The 27717-nt window shown below is 29.0% G+C and overlaps 1 protein-coding gene across 8 annotated transcripts in view; it reads right to left on the bottom strand.

The window, feature by feature from the left end:
• shot (dystonin-like protein short stop) overlaps positions 1 to 27717 on the bottom strand; it is a 161014-nt gene that overhangs the window by 100424 nt on the left and 32873 nt on the right. For 2 of the 8 annotated variants that reach the window (XM_067287920.1, XM_067287925.1), the window contains exons 1-7: positions 26611 to 27121; positions 23316 to 23377; positions 13952 to 13969; positions 13614 to 13667; positions 13227 to 13316; positions 13055 to 13132; positions 5960 to 6052 (exon numbers count right to left, since the gene is read on the bottom strand). In XM_067287920.1, coding sequence (XP_067144021.1) covers positions 5960 to 6052; positions 13055 to 13132; positions 13227 to 13316; positions 13614 to 13667; positions 13952 to 13969; positions 23316 to 23377; positions 26611 to 26749 — 534 coding nt within the window. In that variant the 5' untranslated portion in view covers positions 26750 to 27121. Of the gene's footprint in view, positions 1 to 3006; positions 3771 to 5959; positions 6053 to 13054; positions 13133 to 13226; positions 13317 to 13613; positions 13668 to 13951; positions 13970 to 23315; positions 23378 to 26610; positions 27122 to 27717 lie in introns of those variants that run through there. The other 6 variants (XM_067287927.1, XM_067287921.1, XM_067287922.1 and 3 more) reach the window with 6 other exon arrangements.

Here is a 27717-nt window from a genome sequence, read left to right as displayed (position 1 = left end):
TGATGAAATAAAGATGATCCGACAAGGCAAGCATTGGTGCAGATTAATGTTCTTTTCATAAAGAAATAATTCACAGAATAAATATTCTTGTTTAAAAATCTACACACAAAGTCTTGTTTTTGCATAATTTAAACATTCCGATGACTCATTATTAAAAGTATGACACAACATTTACTTTTATTTAAAGAAAAATCTTGGCAAGGATAATTAAAATAATCATTACATATACTTCATTATATACCATAAACAAAAGCTTTGTTACAATACATTCAATATATTATGTACAAGACAAAATTTACAGTTATGATAAATGTATTTTAAGCTGAATTCCATTTAAATAAATAATTGAAACAAGTATAATTTCCTTTAAATTTAATTTTAAATTTGCAAATAATAAAATATCAAAAGATATAATTTAGAATTCTATGCATTTGATTTTTTTTAATATACTATCATAAAAAATTAACAACATTAAAATCTCTTAATCTCTAACAGTTCATAACAAAAGTTTTTCTATATAAGAATTGTATGGTGTTTTTAAAACAGTAATATTTTATTTACATAATCATTAAGTCAATTACTAATTCTTATTGACAACAAGAAAAGTATTTAGTAATGGAACAGCATATGTGACCTTAGCCTCTTTTAGATTAATACACGATAAAATAAAAAGAAAAACTAACAAAACTGTACAGGATAAATAAGAAATATTAATCAAATTATTCAATTAATTACAACATTTAAACAAATTTATGTTAATTATTATGTTAACTACTTATTAACTTTTTACATTCATGAAAGATTCACAACGTAGAAAATCTGTAACAAGTTCGCCTAATTCAGTAATTGAAAAAGTTACTTTTCAAATAAATTATGTAGATAGATCTGTGAAATTTACTTTTTTATTTTCAATATTTATATATGATTAGCTTATAGATGTGAATATTCAATTTAAAAAGTTAAATATAAAATAATAAATAAAATTATCAACAAATATGGTTGTAAATATTATTAGTAGTAGTTACGTTTCTAATTTAATAGGAAATAAAATAATTATTGTAAAGAATTAACAGAATTATTTCAGAAAGCTTGAACAAGAAAGAAATAATTTTTAAATATGGTTGTGTTAATCATGATTTACGTTTTAAAAATTCGTTTTCGCTCTCTTCCCGATTGTCGTAGACTCACTTAAAGTTTAATCTTTGAATTACCGAAAGTTGTTTAACAAATTTTGGAGCTGGTATATATATTCTACAAAGCAACAGACTATTATTGTTTGACAGCTGAGGATGGAATGCTTAATTTCTAAAAATATTCTAAATAATTTTTTATTCAATAACAGTTAAACCTTTCACACTTTGATTCTATAATATATGATATTAAAGTTATATATAAATTCTTCATAGCGAAAAATAAATCGGTAGTTGTATATTTTATATTACTTTGTATTTATTTTTTCTCTTCTTAAAAACATAAGCTTATTCATATGCTTTCAATGCAAATCAGAAAAAGTACAGGCTGTATAAATGACAGTGTGAAAGTATTATGCTTTCGTGAGTAGGGTCTGCGTTTAAAGTTTTGCCAAAGTGGACTCCACTTTTCCTCCTTTTAAGAGTGGAAAAAAATTAACGAGGAGAACAATGCAATTAGAGAATATTAGTGGAACAGATTACATAGTCATCAGAATGCAATTAAATAAAACGCAAACTTTTTGATAGTTAATTAACTCTGCTAACGATGTAAAAATATATTTATTTAAAAATTTTAATCTCATAAATTTTTATTGTTAACGTCAGTTAATAATTTAAGATTTACCAGTGGTAAAAAAATCAACAATTACGAAACTTTATTCTATTGTTTGTTTAATTTGGTTGTATAAGTTACTATTGACCTAAATTACAATTCGTGAAATAATAGTTATATTTTTGTACATTTATGCTAAAATATTTTCTTTTTTTATACATTTTTCAAAATATTTTAAATATTTAAAAGATATTTTGCTTCGATTATATTGTACCAGTACAGAACAGAATTAAAAGTCATGGAATCTTACAAATCGGATAAAGAATGCTTCATCATAATATGAAAAAATTACATAAAATTAAAACCATTTCATATAAAATTGAAAAAAAAAAAATTATTCTACTTTAATTATTTTTTAAACTAAAAAATTATATAAGTTATTTTGATTTAAAAATGTAAGAATTTAGAATAAAGTTACTTTTTACATGATTTTTTCTTCGTTTGTAAAACTTTTTAATATATAAATTATTCTGATTAATTTAACGCATTAAGGGAAGTGATAACTCTTCATTATAAACATTTACAGACTTTTAAAAATATTGCAAAATGAATTCAAAAGAGGCTAACTTCAGAATAAATTCATTCATCCATTTAAACACGAAAAATAAATTCCATATCAGAGAGATAAAATTGTTTGTGTGCCAACATGACCTCAATTCATAAAAAAAGGTGTATAAAACCCTCTCTTTGTTACAAGCTGCTGAGGAAAAATATATTTAAAAGATTAAAAAAAACTGTACAGGGGTAAAATCATTTTCATAACACTCTTTTTATGTATCAAATTTAAGAACGTGGCAGAAGAATTAACGACAGTCGATTTTTACCTTTAATAAACCATACGAAATTTTAACAGCTGCAGGTATTGAGCAAAACTAAAGCAATCTACTTCTGTAAAAGTTTAATAGGAAACCGGTTTTCTGTCAAATTTTATTATATACTTAAAGTAAAAATATGCAAAAATCATCCCACGAGTGTGACGTTTGACGTTAAAAAACAGTCAACAAAACTTGTCTATTACCAAATTTGGGCCATGTGATACAGATTATATTGTATATTTCAGAGCGTGCGCGATAACAGACAACACAACAACTCTTAAGGTCAACTTCCTGCACCGACCGGAAGTGGCTCAGTCGGACCGTAACCAATGTTAAAATTATGCAAAATTTATGTACGCATAGACATATATAACATATAATATCCCACCTTTAGTTTCTTTCTGGATTCTGAAGTTTTGTTTACGGTCCTTTTAGTTTCGGTCGATCTTTTGGGCAGTGCTAGTGTTTGTGTACCTTCGTTTCTCGTCGAGTGGACGGAAGAATCCGCTAACGTTTTATGTTCCGCTCTTGTTAGCGTCGTGGTCTTGCGTATGACGCGAGATGTGTGTACGGTCCTCAATCCGCTACGCACGTGATTGGTTCTATACACCTCTTTGGATTCCTGAGAAGCCGAAGCCATTTGGGCTTTGGTCTGATGATAGACCGCATGTACAAGAGCACGATCGGGCTCCAACTGATCGCCGGGATCGGGTACATTATCGGCGTCGTCTCTGTCCCTCGTACCTTTAACGAAAAGACGAGCTCCTCTCACAAACGAATACATAGTCACTCACTCACTCACTGTGCCGCCGACTATGGCGTCATCACGTTAAATACGCCTTAGTAGAGTCGAACTGGCCTGACGGGTTTCGCTCCATGTATGGTGTGACCTGTATGCGTGGCTCGGCTGGCTACGAACAGTTTTGTCCCACGCAAACCCTCCGACACTTTGGTATAGTCCCATCATACACATTCCCGACAAGGTAGAGGTTTCGGAAATATTTGTAAACACAGGAAACTGTAGCTGTGAATGTGTTATCAGAAACTATTGTGTATCGGACCGTCCAGGTAAAGCAGACATCCCGAATGCATACGCCAGGAGGCACCACCTGTTCCGAGTGTACAGGTGTGACGTTAGACGGTGATACGCGTTATATTTGTTCCTTCTACTTTCTATTCAATGATTATCATCGTGATATCATGAACTCTAAAACTTAAATTGAAGTTTATGTATTGATTTAATAAAATAATTTTCTTATCTCGGTTGTTTTATCATTTAATATGCGCAGCCGCGCGCCCTCGTCGCGTCGCGTTCACACCTACTTGTATTATCTTCTCTGTTAAGAAAAAGTCATTCTGGAAAATGGTTATATGCTTTTATGACAAGAAGATATTAACAGTTATATTAAACTATATTAAATAGTTGTGTTTTATAAAACAGAACAACTATTAAACAACAATGAGCGTCGCTTCGCGAGACGACGCGAGAGGAAGATCCATCTACAATAGTAACTTTAATAAAGATAAAGATGCTCCACTATATAATGAAATAATGCAATTTTTCGATGCATTAAACTTTTAATTATTATTTAAAGAAGTTTTTTTTTTCCTTATTTACCCTTTCAAGGCCGAGAGAATTGCCTCCGTAGACACCCACGGCAGGAGGGACCAGTTCCCCGGAGCTAGACGCGAAACGTGGGCGCTTCGGAGGTAGTTTAGCTAGTACGGTGGTTGGAAATTTTTATCAAAAAATGCCTAGATAGATTTTTAAATGTCAACAGGTGCCGCAGACGTATCCTTAACAGCCACACCCGATTTGCGTTTTATTCGCCCATCCGTTTTGCGAAATTGGAGAATAAAAAGCAAAACGTGTTGGCGATGTTATGCGAAAAAATAATAAAAACACACAATGATAGATATGTAGGACGCGAAAATCAGTCTAGTGATGGCAGTCGAGACACAGGGCACCATCCTTTATTGTTCCATTTCCATCCTTGTAAAACGAAACTCCGCCCAATCCATTAATTTCCAGACATCAGGGATAGATAAATACTGTTTTCTTTACGATGTAAAAATCATTGCTAAATTCCAAAATGACTCAAGGTCACATTTCAAAACTTTTATATAAAAGTTCCCCCCTATTCTCAAACCATTTTATTTAACATTTCTGCTACTTTACAATTACTTAGAAAAAGTCGCCATTTTGTTTTTGTTTTTTTATCTTTCCAAGCGGAAAACACTAATTCGTATTCGAAAATGCGTAATTTCATACATTTAAGTTTCCATTTAAACTTTTTAGAAGACTTAATGAACGAGAAATTTCCTTTATTTTTTTAGTTTTTTTCTTTTTAATTCTCTCTACAACTTCTTACATCCAGCTTATTTGATGGCTTTCAACTTTTTTCAAGTTACTAGAGTTTTTTGAACGAGTTAGCATCTGTAATCTTCAGATAAGTTTCGAAGGTTTAATTTACACATTATATATAATATGCAAATAGGTAATACATATAAAAAAAGGGCATTTTTCTAGAAAGAAGAATAAATAAATTGTCTTTCCTTTATTAAAAAAAACACTACGGCGTATCTTTGATGCTGTTTTTTTCAGCTTTTAATATTTAAAATATCAAAATTTTTACTTTGAAACAGATTTATGTTACAAGTAGAGATATCTGCACAACAGTTTCTTAATACCTAATTAAAAAATTTGTATGAAATTCCAATCTGAATCAGGCCTCAAGAAAGAAATTGAGAAATTGAACCTTCTCTAATGCTGAATAATGGCCAAAAATTAAATATTTAAATAATCCTTTTATTTTTAATTTTAAAAGTTTTTAAATATAGTTTTAACGTTTAAAAATAAAAATTAAAAATAAGTAAATTAAAGGTAGGGGAGCCCATTATGTCCTTATATAATTAAAACAGGGTTGATGTAGGCATAACCACAAAAATGCCCTGCATATAATTATAATACATTATATAAATTTTATTCTCTAATATCACCAGGATGTAAAAAATTAAATACATTTTATATATTTAAATCAACTTTTTATTTATAATTTTTTTTAATATCACTTTCATTAAATAACGCGAGGAAAAAGTAAATAAATCGATTTCTGCGCTATTTTTAGCGCCGCCATTTTTTTTCTTACACAATTCTATTTTGCCTCACACCACATGAAAACCAAATTAAAAATTAATTAATTTTTTAATATATTTTAACTTAGTTTATCTTCAAAAACTAAATATAATTTTAACATTTAAATTGACATCATATTTTTTAATTTTTTCCTAATTAAACAGAAGCAAATTTGAAAATATCTTATGTAAACACATAAACTTACCTGAAAGTGTAAAATGATTGTCCAAATGAGGCCTAGAGTTAATTTCGGATTACCGTCGACGATATCATCGGCACGTATGTTTACTAATTTTATCTATAAAAATTAAATAAAATTAAATTAAATTAATTTAAACACAGAGGGGAAAGAAATGTTCTAACACCGTAATGCCATCTAGCGACAGATATTTGACTCTTAAAATAAATATCACCCCGTTTCTGTAACATTTGTGTTTACTTATATAAAAGTTTTAACGATTCTTAAAATTATTACATGTTTAGTTTTGTCATTAAATTGTGATAAATAAACTAAACTGTTTAAAAATTTATTACAAAGATAAATATTTTGAGAATATTATATAATCTGGTGTAATCGTTTTAACGGTTTAACGCACGATTTTTAATGATTAAAAAATAGTTTAATTGGCGCGAAATACCGTGTAAACAACCCAACAACCCCCCAAAAAAAGTTCATTAGCACCGAACAATACTTAATTAACGAAAATCAATTCTTAAATTTAAAAGTATGGTGTGTACTGTATACATTTACTGTACTATATTTTAAAACCTTTGTTATTTACTTTTTTAAAAATGTCAAGCAGAACGAATTAATGTATTAAGATTAGTTTTAAAAAATAGTAACATAAATCATATTCAAAAGGTGTAATAAAAAAAAAATTCTTCTGGAGATAGCGCCACTTGGCCTTAAACTTGCCTTTATTACACAGAAAAAAATCATTTATTAATAAAAAAAATCATCATAGATTTAGTAAAGATTATAATAAATTTTTAATATATATATATTTTAATTTTAATTTTTCTTGATTTATAGAAAATCACTCCATGGATTTGTCTTTGGAGACAATCTGATAATCCAATAGGAAATTGAGATTTAAATTTTAAACATATGTTCAACATAGCTTACTGTGAAGAAATAAAATGTTGTTTCAGTTCTCTTATTGATAAAATTTAAAATTTATAAATGGAAGTAAAATAAATTTAAATTTGGAAACGTATTTATTTATTTTACTTTATACAATATAAAATTGCTTAAATTTTTTATGTAAGTATTTAAACAAATCTGAAGAAATTATTGTTGATAAATATATATTTTTCTCTGGTAATCAATTTAAATAACAGGAGATTAAGATGAGAAATAAGTGAATTATGTTATATCTAGTTATTTGACTTTATATATATCTGTTGTCATTTTTTACATATTGCTTTTATTTTTCCATTTATTTAAATTATTAAATAAGTGAAAATTTTTTATTCCCAAATACAATTTCTTTGATTTTATCATCAGTTTATTTACTAAAAAACAAAACTAGGTTATCTAAAGATTAAGTCTTTAGAAAGCTTTACAATAAATTGTCTGACAGATCCAATTTAAAAGGAAGAAATATAAGAAAAAAAAAAAGAAGAATTTAGTTCCAAAACATCAATATAGTTATATTAATTTTATATTAAATTTGTTATTAAATCTTTAAAATAATTATATATTATTAATTAATACATTTAACTGGCTGATAATTTACTCAAAGTAAAACTAAAACACTATCAGTTAAGTCAAGAAATCGAAAATAAGTTACTTTAAATTATAAAATTATTAAATTAAAATCGAAAAAATAAAGATAAAAGTTATTAAAACTCAAAGAATGTATATATATTCTTTATGGAAAATCTTGTGTATGTGCTGAGATATTTTTTCTCTGCTTAAATAATGCAATGAGAAAATTTTTTTTAAATAAATTTTGCAAATATAATTAATTTATCATTTTTTAAAAATCAAATCATAAATTTTCTAAATAAATATGAAGACAATTATATAAAAGAGAATATAGAACATTTCAACTCATTGAAGTCCTGAGAGAAGTGAGACGGAGCTTCAAGCAAATGCAAACATGCCATCCATAACTCACTGAAAGCCATTAAAATACTTGGATAAAATCAATAAAACTAGTGAAAACAGATTTTTAACCATCTACAAAAAATTTTTTGTGTGTTTAAACATTAAAGATTAAATTTTGAAGATCTCTCAGTATCTTGTATCTGGTCCCCTTCTATTTCTGTCTCATTGTAAGAGATCCAAACTGAAAATGTTGATCATTCAATAACTTTTCAGTATTAATAAATTATCAGAAAACTTCATTTCTATACCTTACAGGAAATTTTAATTATAAATTTGGTATATATTTTTTATTGTTTTTCTTGTATAGAGAGAGCTGAAAAAGGATCATCATGTTCTTCTATTAATGTTTATTTATTTAATGGTGAACTCAAGATATTTTTCTTCCAATCAGAAGTTCGGATTATTTACAAAAATATAATTTTGGAGTCTATCTATTAACCCTTTAAGACAAACACAGAGAAGATTTACTTGTGGTTTTTAATATTGTGAGTTTTTAACCTATTATTATTTGTTTTTATTGAAACCAATGTAACGGGTACTTCTGTGGTTGTGTTAAAGGATTAATGGATAGATTCGAAAATTATATTTTTGTAAATAGTCTGAACTTCTAATTGAAAGTTTATTTATTTTTGATATTTTGTTATGCATCAATAAATTTGATTTGATTGTGATATTCTTTTATATTTAATTTTAGACATGTTACCACATCATACTGTAAAAAATTACCATTAATATATAGTACATGTCAGCTGGATATAGGTCAAACCTCTCTGGGATCTCTTCCCACGAATTTATATTACTATTTAATATTTAATATCAATAAAAATATTTTTATTTTTAACTTAAAATTTCGGTATTCTCTATTCATATTATTACCTATTATTAGTTTGAAAAAAGAATAATATTAAAAGTAACAGTTATTATTGAAATGGTACCCGCATCAATATACAGCAGGTTCACTAGAAAACATCGGTCTATTTGTCTGTTCTCTTACTCAAACAGCGTGAATTAAATGGTATTTTGTATGCAAGACACATTTTTAAATTTGTTTATAACCAGTGATTAATAATTACGAAATTCCTGACAGCAAACCCTAATTTCTCGTTTACAAGATTAAATATTTTAAAAAAAAATTAATGGAACATATTTATTTATTAACTCTTTCCGTCTTATGGGTACTAAGAGTGCCATTTTTACAAGCCCATTATGGGTTTGGCTACATCCACAACGAAGAGACCGAATTGGAGGGAAGAGTCCGACATATCCGTATGAATCACTCGCCGAAAGATATAGTACAGTTAAACCTCGCTTAACGAGCACCTCGCACAACGAGCAAAGAAATTATAAAACTTTGCCTCGCTTAACGAACGATGTTTCGCATAACGAGTGACAAGGAGAGGGAAAGACCCGAATTGTGCGCATGCGGCATGTTCCATCAGTCTGTGTTTAGCACTCGTTCCGCTAGCATCTTAGTGTCGCTTGCGATCACATATTTTTCCAAACTTGTGTTCACACATATTACTTATAAACATCAACAACCATAGCCCGTTATACAATAAACACGCCAAACGATATGCCAAATTATTGGGTTATGTAAAGGCTATAATTAAATATTTTTTTGAATAAATGTTACACATAAAACATTTGAACATTTTTTCGGCGCGGAACGCATTAGCGTATTTTACATTAATTTCAACGGGAAAAATCGTTTCGCTTAACGAGTGTTACGCATTACGAGTAAGACTCGTATTATGCTCGTTAAGCGAAATTCCACTGTACTGTACCTCAGTGGTGCGTTATACCTTCATAGGGCCTAGGCAAATTTGGATTAGAGGGCCCCACGTACAGTGTTAACCATCCAGCCGTCACGTGATAACGATTGTGGATGATTTTCTCGACGAATATTTAAGCTATTTTTTTATTATTTTCCCTATATTCCTTATCCTTTACCTATTTAAAATATTTTTTTATTAAGATATCTTTTTATTCCTTCCCTACTGAGTGTGATCGGTTATCCGAAAGTATTTCGCCCCCTTATTTCGGCGACGCTCCACTGTACAAAATTTCTTTTGTATTTTAAATGTAAAATATTAGATTAAACCCCCTCCCAAAAAATATGCCACACAAGTGGATAAAATTACATAAAAATAAAATGTAGGAAGACTTATAAAATTTTTAAAAAATTCCATTTTATGATATTGAAGAAGCTACCAATTCCTGAGAGAACAATTTTTCTCAGAGCGAAAATAATCTAGAAGTACAACAACACAAGAGAAAACGATTTATTATTTTTTTTTATTTATAAAAAAAAAAATAGTGTGCAAACAGGTTCCTGAAGAGTATACTTACGCTTTAGATTCAAAAACACTACCATAAAATATACAAGTGGGCATACAAATGTAACATATTTGGCTGAAGTTTCAACAATAATAAATAATACAATACAAAAATACTTAAAACTAAAGACTAATTAATAATTTATTTAAGTTTAAAATCAATTTTAATCGAATTTACGCCTTTTGGAATTTATTTCTACATTTTAAATTAATTGATAACGAATTTTTTTTTTTTTTTTTATTAAAATTCAAATTGTAAAAAGACAGAAAACGAAATGAATCAAATCATTAGAGCTGACAACTATCATTAGTTGGAAAACATCGTGTAGACTCATTTATTATTCATATATAAGCTTGTAGAATAGATCAGGGGAGGGGGAAAAAACACGTTTCTCAGCATCCAAGTTAAATGGGCAAGTAGGAAACGGATGCCAGTTTTTAAGAGAATGTCCTTGAATCATTGTAAAAAATTCATTCAATAATTTGAATATGATCGAATGCATTTTAATAGCTACTTCAAAATACAACCAAACTAGAAATGAATAGAGCCAACACATAACATATCATTTGTAATATTAAAATTCTCATAGATTTACGATTTAGAACCGGATATTTTAATTCATAAAATCATCTTAAAAACTTGTAATGGCTATTAAATTTTAAAAAATTCTTCTCATTTTATATAGAAGCAATAAACTCATTTTATTTGCTAAATGTTAAGCAAAGTCATACTTTTTTTTTTTTTACTCATTAATAAAATAGGTTACTGATTAAGTGAGAGATAATTAACCTTGATTAATTATAAGAGATATTTTACTTGTCTGTTAAATTAAATAGTAATTAAAAGTTTGATTTATATATTAATTAAAATATATATTTCCAAGTGGCATGCATATTTTTAAATTAATTTTTTTGTGTGTGTATGTTTAAAAGAAAGAATACACCGGAAGAATTTTTGTAAAGATAAATCGTTATCTTTTTCATTTGAAAAGTCTTAAAAAATTGAATAGAAAAATGCTAAATCATAATCCAATAATTCAAATTTATAAGATTTACCATAAAGAATTTAAAAAGCCGCCATTAATATAGGCTGAAGTAAACAGGAACTAAAATTTATGTTTGTAATGATTAGTCCATTTATATATATATAAATACTGGCCATAACAGTTATATTATCCTTTTAAATTTTACTTCTATTGTATTATTTTAGCTGTAATAAATAAATAAATTAAAATATAATAAATAGTAGAACAAATTCAAGGAAACAATAAGCAAAAACAGATTTAGTAGCACGAAAAAAGAACATTTGGATATATTCTAGATGGAAGAATGTTCATTATTTTATATGATATTCTATATTTTTGTTTAGGAATTGAAAATTACGTGATACCGAAAATAGATTACGTGAATATGTATCGTAAATAACGAAGTAAATGAGGAAAATGCCATATTTCGCAAGTTAAATGGCTACTCGATAGTTTAACGGTCACGATAGTCGTTTTTTTAGAATACATTCTAATGTATCGGCACGTTCTCCACAACCGAATCGTTTTGTTCTTTCGTTATTTAGCATTCTCCCCGAATTCATTTTATTTTAAATGGCAACGATCTTGGTTCTAAATTTTAAAATTCTGTTGATGTTTCAAATGTATCTCTTATGTAAACTTTTCATTTTATTTCAAAATATAAAGACGTTTCGAAAGTTTTTCGAGTAAATTTTTTGGATGTTATACGGTCGAATTTCCAATAACTGCCATCTCTAAACGGCAGCCATTTTTTTAGGAACGTTTCTTCTTGAAATTCATACAAAATAATCACCAGACAACGACCATTTTTTTTAATGTTCCCGTCGGTGTCCGTTGTTCAGAGGTTTGACTGTACATAGGCAATATTTATAACATTGCGAAACATAAATAAAAAAAAAAAAAGAAAATAACAAAATATTTCATTTACACGCTCTTAGAACTTTCATGATAACTATCAAAAAACTATTAAATAAATAAATAAAAGTGATAAAGTATTTCAGTTACAGATTCTAAAAATTTATAGTATAAACAATTCGTTCTGAAGAATCCTTTTTATTTATTTATTTATAACTTATATAATCTAAAGGTGTTTAGTAACGCAATGAAGAACCCAGTTTCGAATCAGATCCAGATCCTAGTGCTTTATCATAAATTGCTCGAGACAAACATTTGTTACCTTCTTCATCAATCAGTAAAAACCCAGAAGATTCTGCCAGAGCAAATCAGGATAATCGAAAATGTTTAAATCGTCCTCATCTATAATGAACCATACAGAACTTCAATGAGTCTTAATGAACAAACCCAAAGGTAACGTAATTAAATCAATTCATTACAGAGGAAAGTCCAGAAATTTAATCTACAAACTTTTATTGTACATTTCGTGAATATACGAATGCATTTCAAAAAGTGACATAAATTTTTCGTTGATGTTTCTCATAATAAATTTCATCCCATTTGCCTGTTTCATCCGATGCTGTTTATAGAAAAATGACCTTATTGTGGTATTTATTTCTTAATGTTTTCCAACAAATCTTTATTAATAAAACGCAGCCTTAAAGATTTTATTTTCTGTTAATAAAAATATCAGGTGAGAAGCATTAATGTCTCCTAAATCCCCAGCTCTCACCTCTCCATTGTCTTGAATAAAATATCAGAATAAGCATGAAAGTCATCCAGAGTTTAACAATACAACAGCATATACATAATTCTTGATAATATAATTTCAAAGTACACATTATATAATAAAGTAAACCTTTTGAATATTGCATCTATTAAAAAAAAAACATGGAAACTTTAAGTAATTAATACAGAAACTAAATACTTACTTTTCGATAACGTAAAAAATCCAATGCTATCTGTACATTTTGTAACATGTGAAACCGCATCTTCCCCCTTTCTCTAGGCTAAAATTTAAAGTTTATATGAATAAAACATATTAGAAAAATATTTTAATAGAATAAACAGATGAAATATATAACAATTAATTTAAATATTTACCAATAATTCGCCCGAGAGAACCTCCAACAGGGAAATAAGATTATGTCCATCTCTTAAATCTTCAAACAGGTCAACGACATATTTATTGGCCTAAAAATTGAAAAGTAATAATTTAAATCAATAAGTAATTCACGAAATCGTGTGTCGTGCGATAAACATCGAACAATACGATAATAATGGGGGGAATAAGTGCTTCCATCTAGTGGGCACCATGCAAGTAATAACAATACATAAGGTTATCAATAATAAGAGGTTTGATTTAAAAAAAAAAGAAAAACAAGAAAGAAAATGGAAATTTTTCTAAAGGTCCATGCAGATAAAGGGTTAGTTACGAGCATGCTGAATTTTCACAACGTCCAGATGGGGGTCGTATATATAAGAACTTACGCGTGGTTTGTAACGATTCCTGCACGAACTACACACGTGTAAACAGGTAAAAGTCTGTAAAAGAAAGTTTTATTGAAGACAGCTGTGTTGCAAATGGCAGTAGTAAGCAATGAATCCGATTTTTAGAAAAAAAAAAATATGGTCATCAACTGACATAAATTGGTGATTTCAGATAATCCAAAGGAATCAATTTAATAAACACTAATTGATTAAGAAAACAGAACATTTCTTAATCAATTTCTAATCAAAATGTTATTATACAATTTTGAATTTACTTATTTATTTATTTTGTAACTGTAAGCATGCTTATAAGAAAGTATAGATAAAGAGAAAAATACCTCCAGATACCTCCAATGCTGTTGAAAGATGGACACAGGCAAAGAAGTGTATTGTCGAGATAGAGAAAAAAAGATATGCAGTTAGAAAACGTTATATATAAGAAAGATTATATTATTTAATAAAGTTTATATGAAAGAAACTGAATGAATTTTTTTTTTAAATTCTTCTAAATTTAATATATGAGAAGTTGCATTTCGGTGGTGTTAACTTCTCCGCCATTATTACTAAAAGATATATCGAGAGCTTCATAACAAAAAAAAGTCCACTGGCCAAAAATTTCAGTATTATGAGATGTGAAAAAAGCACGTTAAAGATTCATAAACCGTTTTGCACTTGAGGAGGGAAGAGAACTTTCAAAAAAAAAACATTTCCATGAAAAACTCTGTTATGAAACTCTCTAAAACTAGTAAATTTATAATCATTTTAAATTTGAATTTCATACAATTCTTAAAAAAATAGACTACAGCTCAACAATTGAACATATAGACCTAAAGATACTTTTAAAGAGCTGTTGTATATCTTGTAAAATCTAGAAAGATACTGATTTACTAGTCATTCGTAATTGAAATAACTTAAATAATTTTATAGATAAACAAATGTAAAATTAATAAACTATAGTATCTAAATTAAATTTTTGTAATATTTGAACAAAATTAAAGGTAGATTATTATTAAATAATTAAAATCATATATGGACTGTACACATATGTAGGCCTGTAGAGTGTATGCAGAAAAATCAGGTATGATTGATTACAGGATAGAATTCATGATTTAAAAAATTCGATTTACATTCAAAGTATTTTTTCAGGCTCATTTGATGTGTAATGAAACGAAAATTTGATTCGAACGAATAATAACAGCATTAAATTTATATTTATCTACAATTTTATCACTAGATCTATTCAAGGAGAAATCTCTGGTTTCACAGATGAAATAAAAATTAAAAAAAAAAAAATATTTGAGTAACCCTTGACCCTCGAGGAACCTTAAAAATTATTCTTTTTTTAAAAAAATAAAACTAAAATACTAAGTATTTCTACAATGCAAAATTTCTTAGAAGTATAAATAAAAGTACAGTTTATCTATATAGATGAATATACTGCATATATATTCACTTATGTCATGCGGGAAATTTTGTATTGGGGTTAAACTTTTCATTTCTAACGTATTCTCTGGTATAGAGGATAATAGGGAACACAGAAAACATTTTTCATCATCAAAATAACAAAATAAACGTGGCGTATCATTTATCTTCACGTTACAAAAAGTTATAAAGAAAATGAAAAAACGAGATAAAGAATTTTTGTAGTATTTTATTATTTGTGGAGGATTTATTTCAAGGACGATAAATTATCTCTGCCAAGACATCAAGACATTTCCCCCCTCCCCCTTATTTTACTTGGAGTAAAAAAGTCTAAAGGAGAACTAAGTAGACGGGAAAACTACCGGTAACAGAGCGCATCTTAACGATTATTATATACGGCAAAGCACGAATTTTTAGTACGATACGTTAACTGGCATTGATGATGTTAAAGGAAGCAGCAGCTCAGGTAATGTCACTCTCTTTTCCATTACGTAATTCTTAGGGCCATAAAATCCACCCCCAGATCGTCCTTGCGCGGTAAACAGCTTTGGCCTTGGGAAATGACACCTGGTGATGAGATAGGTATAACCTGTGTAGTGTATTTTTTTATTATTTTTTTTATTTATTTCTAGTCTAGCTAGGTAGCGCGTAACGCATTGTTTTACGATAAAAGTCGTAGAATATCTTAAAAAATGTGGAAAAAGCTAAAAAAAAATAATAATAATAATTTAACAACGCTTTAAACTATTAAAAATTCTGAATATACATACATTTTTTTAAATTATTAATAATAATAATAATAATTTAAAAATTACTTCATAAAATACTTTTCTTCTAAAAATAAAAACTGCCTTCTCCTTAACATTAATCAAGCTTTTATTTCTGTAAATTATTAATAAATTTGCATAATTTTTCTATATTTAATAAGAAATTCGAATAAATTAAATTGTGTAATAAGTTACAATAACAACAAAAACAACAAATTCCTTGAATAAATTTGCATACTTTTTATTATATAATTTTATTAAGACTCTGCACATGTTGCTAAAGTTTACAATTGCGACAAAAAGAAAAATGCATTCCCTGTTCCAGTATGTGATTTTTTAAGTAGAATGTATCATTTTAGATAAGGAAAAAAAGAAAAAAAAACTTGTTTACTTAAAGATTTCTGGCCAAAAATTTAAAAATAATTCAAGCAATAAAAAGTACTACTTTCAATATAACAACAACATTTATTATATATAAGAAATTAGTTTAAAAATTTCTTCAGTTAGAACTTTTAATAGTTACAAATATACATATAACTATTTATGTATTTGTTTCTTCAATGTGTGTTCATATGACATTGCAGACATAATATATCTGCAATGTCATATTTAATTAAATATCAATTTTTCAAATATCAGTTGACATTGCTAAGTATATTTTGCAAGAAATATTACAACTAACATTTTATTTTGCTTAAAAAAATACTGACTTTTCACATTTTTTCTTCTTTATTTAGAGAAAAATACTTGAAAATATATAAATCAATTATAACTATATACATAAATGTTTCACAAATAATTTTATATTATACATTTTATAACATTTTAAAGAGTTAGCATTAATTTTTATGGACATTTACATTGATTTAATTGAATTTTTTTTTAATTTATTATTTATATCATATGAATTATTGTAATTTGTAATCATATATAAATATAAATTTTTATTATAGAAGATTTTGCCGACTTATATTAGTTTTATTATTAAACTTTTAAATAATTCATTAAATTCTTAGAAAATTTATTTTATATGCATTCAAAGAAATCCTATGCAATTCAAATAACTGGAAACATATTTCTGATAGAACTTCTACTGAAATAATGATCTGTAATGAATAAATATAACCAAATCAAATTCTGAGTTCAAACTAATAATGTTTACAAATAAAAAAGTAATAATAAAAATGCATATCTGGTGGCTGTAAAAGCTTACAGAATATTAAAACAGGAATCACACTAACAATATCTGTTTTTCTTATTTTATCATTCATTAAATCTATGTATAGTTTGATCTGATATAGACAAATGCAAATGAATTGAATGGGTTGTATCATTTGTCTCTTCAATAAAAATACAAAAACGTTAAACGTCACGCAAAATATAGAACTTATAACGACCTAATTTGCATTTTATACCTCTTAAAATTTTATACATTTTTGCAGGATGTTTTTAAAAGTTTATAAAATACATCAATCTAAAAAATTGGTAAGTGTATTGTGTGATTCTTTGAAAACTGAACATCATTTACGTTTTTTTGTTTTCATTAATTCACTGGAAGAATAATAATTTGATTGAGTTGAATCTACGTTGGCATACGTCTTTCTTACGTCATATATGGGGTACCCCGAAATCGGCTTACTTTATGAAGTCACGCGATATTCTTATAAGTTGCGCCAAGCTGAATGTTAGTGAAAAATGATGGTTCATATCAGATGTTAGTTGAAAATCGTTAAAGTTAATTCATAATATTTTTGGCTAAAAGTAGATAGCCAAATAGTTTAAAGGTTGCGCTAATATCGGTGATGTCGCACAGTCCTAGTTTTTGTCAATCGTTTTTCATTGTATAGTCTAATAATTATAATAATTTGAAATGATAGAACTTTAATTATTATACAATACTTGTTAAAATGTACTGAATATTAATAAGAAATCATTTCTCATATAAATACATTCGTCACTTATGTTAAAAATATAATCTACACGCACAAGATACATTAGGCAGACGGAGGAAACATGTGTTAGCTATAAAATAATGACAACAGATTTTAATGAGCGTTACTAACATAATTTCAGTAGCGATAAAGAAAAAAATATACATATAGGCCTATATATACATACATACAAGGATCTTGCTATGCTTAATTTTCAGTATATATTTTTCAAAACTTCGATGAAAATTAGCTTTAAAAAAGGGCATAAAATAAAAGGCTAAATATTAATTATTATGCAGTTCTTTTTTCTGATATACATTTAAATTTGAATAGTGCTTAGAGATTAAAAAGTTTTAATGGATTAGGTTACGTTCAGAACAAGGTTTTACTCATTATATTTTCTGTAATTAACTGGAAGTTTTATTAATCTTAACTAGCTAATAACCTAAATTCTTTATAATTAAGCTTATTAATCATATATAAAACTAATATTACTATTATCAAGTAATATTAGACATATTTAACATCTAAGATTGCTAAAATTCAATTCAACACATGTAATAATATAGATGAGAAGTTTATTCTGTACTTAGTTTTTTTCCTATATTTCACAACTTAACTGTTTTTTCAGATAATTATTAAACAAATCTGATCAAAAGTCGAAACATTAAATTCAAATTATGATAAAAGATAATCATTTATTGTTTTCATTCTGCTACATTAAAATATAGATAATTTATAACTTTAAATACTATAAAATGACTTAAATGTATTTGTAAATAAAAGCTGAATAATTTAATTATTCACAACATAATTAATATGTAAATAATAATTAACTAGAAAAAAAAGTTCAGATTACTACAGAATTTCGTCAAATAATAGACCCACAAGTACTAAGGTCGAAGCGCCTACTTAAAAATTTTCAAATCCACCTACACAAGTCGTAACTGTTTATCTTATTTTATCTCTTTGTAAACTCAACATCTGATACTTTATAGCTTAGATACTTTATATGCAAATTGCTCGCAGACAACATAAAAAAAAACTTATGTCTTTTTCCAAATAATGTCCAATTAAATCACTAGATGTCATTTAAAACTTGGAATTTATCTTTCAATTTAACTATATGCCAAGTTTTCCGACTAATATATGGTAAAATAACAGTCCTACAAAGTTCTGAACCAGACGGGGAGGTTGCAGAAACGTCTTACAAACTGCTTTTCCATTAATTATCCAGCAGAGAATCTACTGAAAAGGTAGCCGATCAAATCCGTCTTCACCCAGTTTGAAAATACTTCAAAATTCCCTCTTCTCGATAGTGTGGTCATAATTTACTCGTCCCAGTCAGCTAGACGGGCAAAGTGCCAGAGACGAGTTGTGTTTATTTATAAGTTCTCTTCATCCCTTCCAGACTATCTATCCCAATAGGCGACAATGGAGTGACAAAAGATGGTATAGTTTAATCAGTTAATACGTCAGATGGAGGTTATTTTTTTTTCTTGTCGAAGTAGTTCAACGTCCTCTTTATATTAAACCAAATAACGGAATCGGTGGGCGACAGAACTCTTCGCCCTTCCCACACGAAACAGCACACAACCCACTTTCAGATAACTAATTAATAGAAAATCTGCTGGAAATGACATCTGCAAAGCGGCAAAACTCGTCGATAAAAATCTCGCAAGCGACAAAAAAAAGGGAAAAAAACGAAGATTAAATAATCAAAGCAATTACTAAAGTCCAAAAATACGGATTTATTTACCGCTCACGTGATACGTATCCGCCTATACGGCATCGGAGTTCGTTATTCTATATAAAACGGTAGATTAACCACGTGGCTCCTAGCTCTTGTAATTGAGAAAGAAGCCGGAAATGTCATTTTAAGTGCAGCCTACGAGATGTAAAAAGTCAGATAAAGTTTTCTTTCTTGATTAAAGAATAACAGGAAGATGATCCGGAGTTAGGGTGAGTCACACACGTATGTCTCCGAGCACGTGTCCGTCTTAAACGATTCTTTTTTTAGATCCGGAGATATTCTTTTTTAGTTCGTCGACGGTTAGTCCACGGTCGCCGTGGCATTGCTCCACTAGCTGAGCCGTTTATAGAGAGTCAACATAGTTGTGCCAATGTCGCCAAAGGAATTCTTGGCAGAGTAAAAAGGTACAAAGAACCTGACGCCACGTAGCCGCGTTAGAGTTTTATCCGGTTAATTATTTTACATTTATTTCTAAACTATATATATATAACAATGTCTACGGTTCAATATAATGTAATAGACTGATGTACCGGTTTAACAATGACACAAGTGATCTAGATTAAAAGCCATACGAGACAATAGTTGAGAGGAAATTAAATCTGTGAGTTTAAACTTACCGAATGATAGCGAACGATGGTTACGTATAAACTTAACTTCGTCTAGTTTATTGTCGAACTAATTTTTAACAAGTGATTGCAACGAGGAACGAAATACGTGAGAACGAAAATAGCCACGTAAAATACATCAAATGTTCTGATTATGACTTCTATTTTACTTCATATTACGAGATAAGTCTTTGAATTTGGAAGCGGATATATTTAAGTTTTTATCAGATATATTGTATTATTTTATGAATAAATAAATAAATAAATCGATTGTCGCGTAGCGGTTACGCGTGGAGAAAGCGATGCGACACGCATACTAAATAACCGTTATAACATTAATTACTTCCGTTCCCGGTTATGAGATTTACAATTTGATTTATCGAGCCGTTATCGATTTGATTTGCGAACAAAACAATCGCAAGAAAAAGCGAAAATAGTTTTGGCTGAACTAATATTTATTGCAGATAAACAGGAGTAATATGTATAAACTGTTTTCCCATAATGATGCTATGAAATTATTTAATACAGAAGAGAGACGTGATGCTGAGGAATAGAATAGAGAAGAGGAGAAAAAGGAGAGATGAAAGGACGTGGTAAAAGGCCTCTTTCCGTCTTCACCTTCACCACGTCCTCCCATCTCTCCCTATGGCCCGTAAAAGCCAAATGATGATGATGGTGATGATGATGTAGTCTAAATGCGATGATAAATCTTGTCAAGATGTGCCAAGAGAAGGGAAAGCGACGCGAGATGGATGACACAGTATACTAACGACAAATAAGAATCTTAATAACTTCCGTTTCCGGTTTAGAAAACAGTTCTAAAGTTCAATAAATATATCCAAGTAAAAATAACGTTACGTAAATTTTATTATTTCTGTATTAAGCCATTTTCTAGTATTAATTACTAAACATATTACGTATTATTTTATAAGAAATTCGAACAAATACATAAGAAATCCTAATATTTTTTAATACGTATATATACATTACACGTACAGAAGATCATTTTATATATTTTATTTCCCCCTAAAAACCTAAAAATTATGTCTTAATCTCGGACAAGAGTTGAAAGCAGACCATTTCGACTCGAAGCACGCAAAAGAATATTGGAACGAGTCCCAACTTCAAATACGAGATTGGCTCAATAAAGTGAAACAACCAAGGAAAAAAAATGATAGAAGAAGTATTTTTTTGAATGATCACTAATTTGTTTTCGATACCTGAACGGGCGTTATCTGTTACGAATCGATTTTCACCCCATTGTTCCTATGCAAGGACGAATAATTAAAAATAAACTCGTTAAGTTGGTCTATCATAAATTTTAATAGAGTCAAATTAATTGCACCTCTTTACGTACCGGACTTTCGTACGTTGCATAGTCTCTAGTGTTGCCATATTAGCATATTTTTTTTTTGTACTTTTACCGCTATAATTCTCAATGTTTACGTCGAATAAAGCAAGAATTTTAGCGTGGGTGTACACAAATTTAAGTAGTTCATTTTGTAGTATGCTAATTTCTAATCCGTACACGTTAAGGTGACAGGTGGAAACGACACACTTCGACTTATAAGGCATTAACCAGTCGCAAATCGCGCATGCAACCGTCTTGTAACACATAACGTTTGTTTACAAATTATTATGACTTTTTCGGCTTGTAATCGAGACGTTAAACAAGGCTGTTACGTAAAAAAAAAAAGTATACGTAAAATTATATTTACCTTTGTTACAATTTCACAAAAACGTAAAGCGCGACAAGCCATGACCTTCATGTAAAAAGACGCATAATAATAGACTGGAGAGAAGCCAAACAATAAGCATAGCCAGAGATATACGCAGCTTAGTGCATAATTTATAGAAATAAAACATACATTTTACTCAGAAATTATAAAGATTTCGATAAGATTGAGACATAATCCGATGAGTCACACAAGCTTAGATAACGAGCGGTGATTGTGTTAATTTAAAGTAAATAATACTTCAGTTTAAAAATCAAAACGCTGAACCAAAACTATCCTATTGAATGAGTTTTTGTAAATTAATTTAGGTTCAACTACCATAAAAGAATCGATTTATGTCGTAACGGGTCAAAATTGGCACGCACGGAGATTAAAGTCTAGTGCGTTGGTTAGGTGGGAGTTTACGTTTTGTAGAACGTAACATGAAAAAGTGTTACTAGAATTTCAGATACGTAACCCACTTTTGTAACGTGGGTGGGCTACATAAAAGAAAGAAAAAATCACTCGACCGATCACTCCATAAAAAATAGCACTTTATGGTAACTCGGATGTTGTAAGATCTTTATTAATATATTTTAAAAAATGAGAACATTAAAGAATTATCTAGCTTTAAGCTTGCATTTAATGCCGAAATCATATATTATCCACCCCATGCAGAGGTTAACGACGTCATAGATTTAAATATTTAAATACAGAGGAGGCATCGAACGTACCCTTCTCGCCATAGTTTAATTATGCAGTCATATTCTTAGATAGTTCACATCGCCTCGAGAAATCAAGTAGAAATTTATTCAGAAAATAACATTTTCGTGTTATATCTTAAATTTAAATAAAGTAAGAAGCCAAGGAAGAGGTTGTATTTTTTTAAACACGATTAAACAATTTTACGAGGTGTTAATTTTTCAAAATACTCTTTCATCGTAACGCTTAAAAAATGTTTCTTTTTATTGTTCTTAGATAAAATTCAGAATTTCAAAACGTAGTTCCATTATTGAATAATTGTGTAAGAAAATGTTTTTAAAACAAATTTTTCTAGTGTTTGTTTTTAAAAGCGTGTATCCGTGCGAATCATTGTGAAAATCTTCACGTGACAAATCTTAACACTGCTTGAGTGTAACGTGTAAAATGTAGGACAGACATTTGATACACGCATAATTTTTCAAGCTGGTGTTTAATTGTTGTATAAATATTATCTAAATCAAACTCCACTTGAATATATAATTTTTAAATAAAATCTTATCAATTTTAAAGTCAGATGTCCCTAAACACCTCTAAAAGATCAAGTACTAAATCTAATTATATACGGTATAAAAATATATTTAAAGAAAGAAAACGATTAGTGTTTGCACGAGATAATCCAATAACATACAAAGTTATGTCTCGTCATCATTTATTCTGCCAATCATGTAGTAACAGCAAATTTATAGGAACTATATTAATATTAAATGAGATATATAAAAGAAGAAGAAAAAAAAAAAGATCACTTACCTTCTTCAGATGCTTATTGACCCATTTAGTGAAGGTCTTCTTTTGTATGGCGTCACGTTCATCTGTAATTTTAAAAAGAAATGTCCACATTATAAAATGACTCACTATTATCTTTCCAAAACCGAAATATTCGATTTAAAAGACAAGTAAAACTTAAAGAATCCGAGTACTTTGCCTTCGGGGCAGCAATCTCAAACAGATAAGAGCTGAAAGCAGGAGTGAATTATTTACAGATCGATGATACTGTACTGAAGTTTATACAATAGCGAGGTTGATGCCGAAGTTTTAAACGCGAAAACGTGTACGTCGGACGTTCGGCGTCGCTTTCCTGTAAGCCTAGAAGTTTGACAATGGCCTTTGGAATGTCGAGCATGATTTTCTAAACGCCATTGTCAAACTTCTAGGCTTACAGAAAAGCGGCGCTGAACGTCCGACGTACACGTTTTCGCGTTTAAAACTTCGGCCTCAACCTCGCTAGTATATACCGAATATTTTAATTATTTCTACCACGCTAACCAAATCGAAACTTTCATAACTGTTTAATTTACAATTTTAAATAATTAGACAGCGATTTAAAATTGTTTTAGTTATAGTTAAACACGGATACGACCCGCAGCAATACGGAACTATCAATTTAACAATCGCAAACTTTGCGTGAAGTTAAACATATCCCCGTTACAAAAAAATGTTTGATATCTTCTTTTTTATTCATTTATCATTTTAAAATTGATAGAAATCATTATCTTATTTAACAATATTCCTTCCTTCACAACACGAACTGTATCGAGATACTAGGAAGTACAGTACAGTACGTGATTATCTTTAGAAGAAAAATCTACAAACCGTGAAATTCGTATCATATCACACTTATTTTTAGTAGTTTTCTTTTTTTTTTTACTATTTTTTAAAATAATTTATAAGGCTTTTTCTAACTTTATTTAATATCTCCCTTATACCAATACAAGTATGGTATTCAGTTAAGTACACAGTCCAAATACGTTAACCACAAATGCTAAATAATGATGATGCACCCGTATGAGTAATACAACAAAATAATGTTCGTTGCTGTCCTAAAATAGAATGTTACGCTGAAAATATTTTATAAATTAATAAGAAAATATAAATAGTGAATTATTCTTTAACTTTGTATATAATATCTAACACTCCTACAGTGTTTTAATTGTAGTTTCTGTTATGAGAATACATACAAAATAATTAAAAATGGCTTCACTTCACTGAAAATGAGTAAACACTCTAGGAAATGGTATTAACCAGAATAAATAAGTAAGCAAATATTAAAGGAGAATTCTAAATAATGTATTTAAATAAAAACTCTTAGATTTAAGGGAAAAATTTTTATTATAAATAAATCAACTTTTAGATGCTTTCTCTGTATTTTTATAGGAAATTTTCTATTATGGCACAATTGTTGAACTTTAAATTAATAACTAAAAACAAAATATACTTTAATTATACATCTTATCTTCAATTATAAACATGCTAACAAAATTTATTTTACTTGATAATATATATAACAGTTATAAAACTAAAGATTACAGATATTTTACGTATATATTTACAAAGATATTTTGTAAATAGAACATTAATCTCGGTGAGAGATGAGTAAAATGGTGTAGAAACCATTCTGTAGATTTCTATAAGATAAAGTTTTATGTAAACTTTAAACACGAAAATATAACTCGTATCAAAACAATTGTAAAGCAGAAGACGAGGATTATCTTACAACAAAGAATAATCGCATTTTAAAATCTAAATGGGACATATTTAAGACGGTAGATTATCGTAAAGATGAAAGAAGGAAGTTTCGGATTCTTTGTACCATGTAAGGCCATAAAATTATTCGCATTCCATGTAGGGTCTAGGAAGTTAACATTACTCTCTATTACACAACTTTCCATAAACAACTGTGCCTTTATATTTGGAATAAATTAAAGGAAGTCGTTAGAAACTCGACAATGATTACTAATCTTTCAATGATTCATCGTCGATATCTTCCTTAACGTACTTAATAATATATATTTTTAATATTTATTGTATATATTTATTAACGTTACTCGAAGAATATCCAGGTTATGGGTTTACTATCTGCATCTATTATCTCGTATGTAGGATAGGCGTTTTATGTATTGCGAATGCATAATGATCTATTTTAATGCTTAAAAATGGAGCGAATGTTAAGTAAATAACATAAAAATTCTACAGATTGTGGCAATAATTCACTAACATTCGAATAAATAAAAATAAGGAGGGAAACATACTCTGTGAATTTGTGTAGGTGACAGGAACCTACAGATGTTTTCGACCTTGCGAAAATAAAAAATAATACGTAAAAATTTTATGAATTTATCAAAATAAATTTTTATAACATTTCTTTTCTTATTTTCTTGGTTTATAAGAAGAAAACAAGACGACCAGACGTCTTATTAAACCGAATTTTTTAAATTATTTATGTTATTAGCAGGTGTACAAAATACGTGTAATTAAGTTACAATCGAAATATCTCACCTACACGATTCTATGCACGTCCTTCAGAAAACCATAAAAGAAGTTGCTGATATATCAATCAACGTATATCAAGTAAGGAAAAAATTCGAAACAATCTCAAACTGCGATTATTATTATTGATACTAAAATTTATCAACATGAAAAAATGTATGGAATTTTTTTTATAGATTTTTATAACAAATATTAATTTAAAAAACAATTTTTCTTTTGCACCTTTACATCTTATTTCTTCGGTTTTCTTGCCATAAAATTGAAGAGGATTTGACTGCAAAATGCATTAAATATTCCCAAAAAACATTGATGTTTTTTAATACAGATTATGCATTAATCTATTAAATGTTATGAGTGAAAATGTATTGTGTTGAGATACTAAAAATTATCTAAAATAAAGAATTTACACATAGATTATACTATGTAAACTTTAAAAAGTTAATTAATTAAGCATATAAATTGAAATTATATAATATTAAAGAAAAAATAAAATTTCATTATTTAAGTGGAAAAACATAGATAATAACCACCTACATTATAAATATACTGAAGTTATCTAAAGCAAAGAAAGTTGTTAAAAATGCAAGACAGCTGTAAACAAAAGATAATATTTAATCCCTTAGTAGAGAAGACGGGACCATATGGCAATGACGAAAGTAAATAGGATGGACGGATTAACAGGTTATAGAATATTAAAACGTGCAGTAGATAAACAAGATGTATATATAATACATAAACAGTCAACGAACCGGACGGAGTAAAGAGAGAAAGTTTTTACCTTTAAATTTGTAAAGGGTCGATTCGTATTGATGTAAGCTAGGGTCGTTGAGGCGATCTTCGTTATGATTGATATTATTTTCGTTCGAAAGATGATTGTTCATCATCATGGTAATCTTATTCCACTCCGATGAATTCATCGTATTTTTTAAGCCGTGGAGCTCGTCGATGTGTGCGACTTCCTCGACGTAGGCGACTTTATTCAAGGCCCCGAAGGACCGGGGACCTTATTAAGGTGGGGACATAACCCAATGTCGACACCCTTTTTTGGTTGCGGTTAAACCCACGCCGAGGGGTGGAAACGCTATAGAGTAGGCCTAGCACCAACCGGTACTGGTCGAAGGATCGGATAGCATCCGAAACGATCAAAATTGTTACCTTTCGGACGATAACTTTGACGATTTCCACGTAAATAAATAACGTTCGCGCCAACAAACAGTCGGCGCCAATGTCTGGTATATCGGCGAGCTCACGCGCAACTTCGCGGAATGAAAAACTTTACTTTTCTTGTCGACAGAGGCGCTGTCATAGGTTTTAGTGTCGACCGGAAGCGCCCAATCACCGCCCATCGAGTGGCGCGCGACAAAAGGACTCCTTCCGGTTTTTTCCGGTGTTTAAAAGTCGTTTAAACAATTTTCGCGGGTGTCAATTTCGCGAATTGTGCTTCGCTTGTTATCCGGAAAATGACGTTTATACAGTCGTTTATAGTAGTTTAATTCGATTTATATGGCGCCGCGCGTCGAGCCAGATTTTTACTCGTTGGATGGCTTCTACGTCCGCCAAATATTGTAAGGCGGTTTATGTTAATTATATAAAAATCTTCAGCCATTGTGTATAAGAAGTTTATAAGTTTTACTTCGATACAAACGCTGATATTAAAGATAAGAGAAGTCCGCGTGGCAGATGTTGCGTGACTCCGCCGTTTCCAATCTGCAAGTTTGAAGCACTCTTTCATCCGAACCACTTCCGCCATCTGGTGACGAAATTAGTACACTCGACATTTTCCAATCTCCGAAACTCACTTCTGATTGCTTAACCAATAGATTATAATCAAATCAGGACAGTTGTTGTATTTAAATTTCATTCACCGACTAAACGCTATCGTGAT

This window comes from Centruroides vittatus, unplaced genomic scaffold (genome assembly GCF_030686945.1).
Source record: "Centruroides vittatus isolate TY-2023 unplaced genomic scaffold, ASM3068694v2 scaffold_752, whole genome shotgun sequence".
NCBI classification, from domain to species: Eukaryota; Metazoa; Arthropoda; class Arachnida; order Scorpiones; family Buthidae; genus Centruroides; species Centruroides vittatus.
The sequence above is the reverse complement of the archived record's forward strand: the minus strand, read 5'-3'. Positions and strand labels throughout refer to the sequence as shown.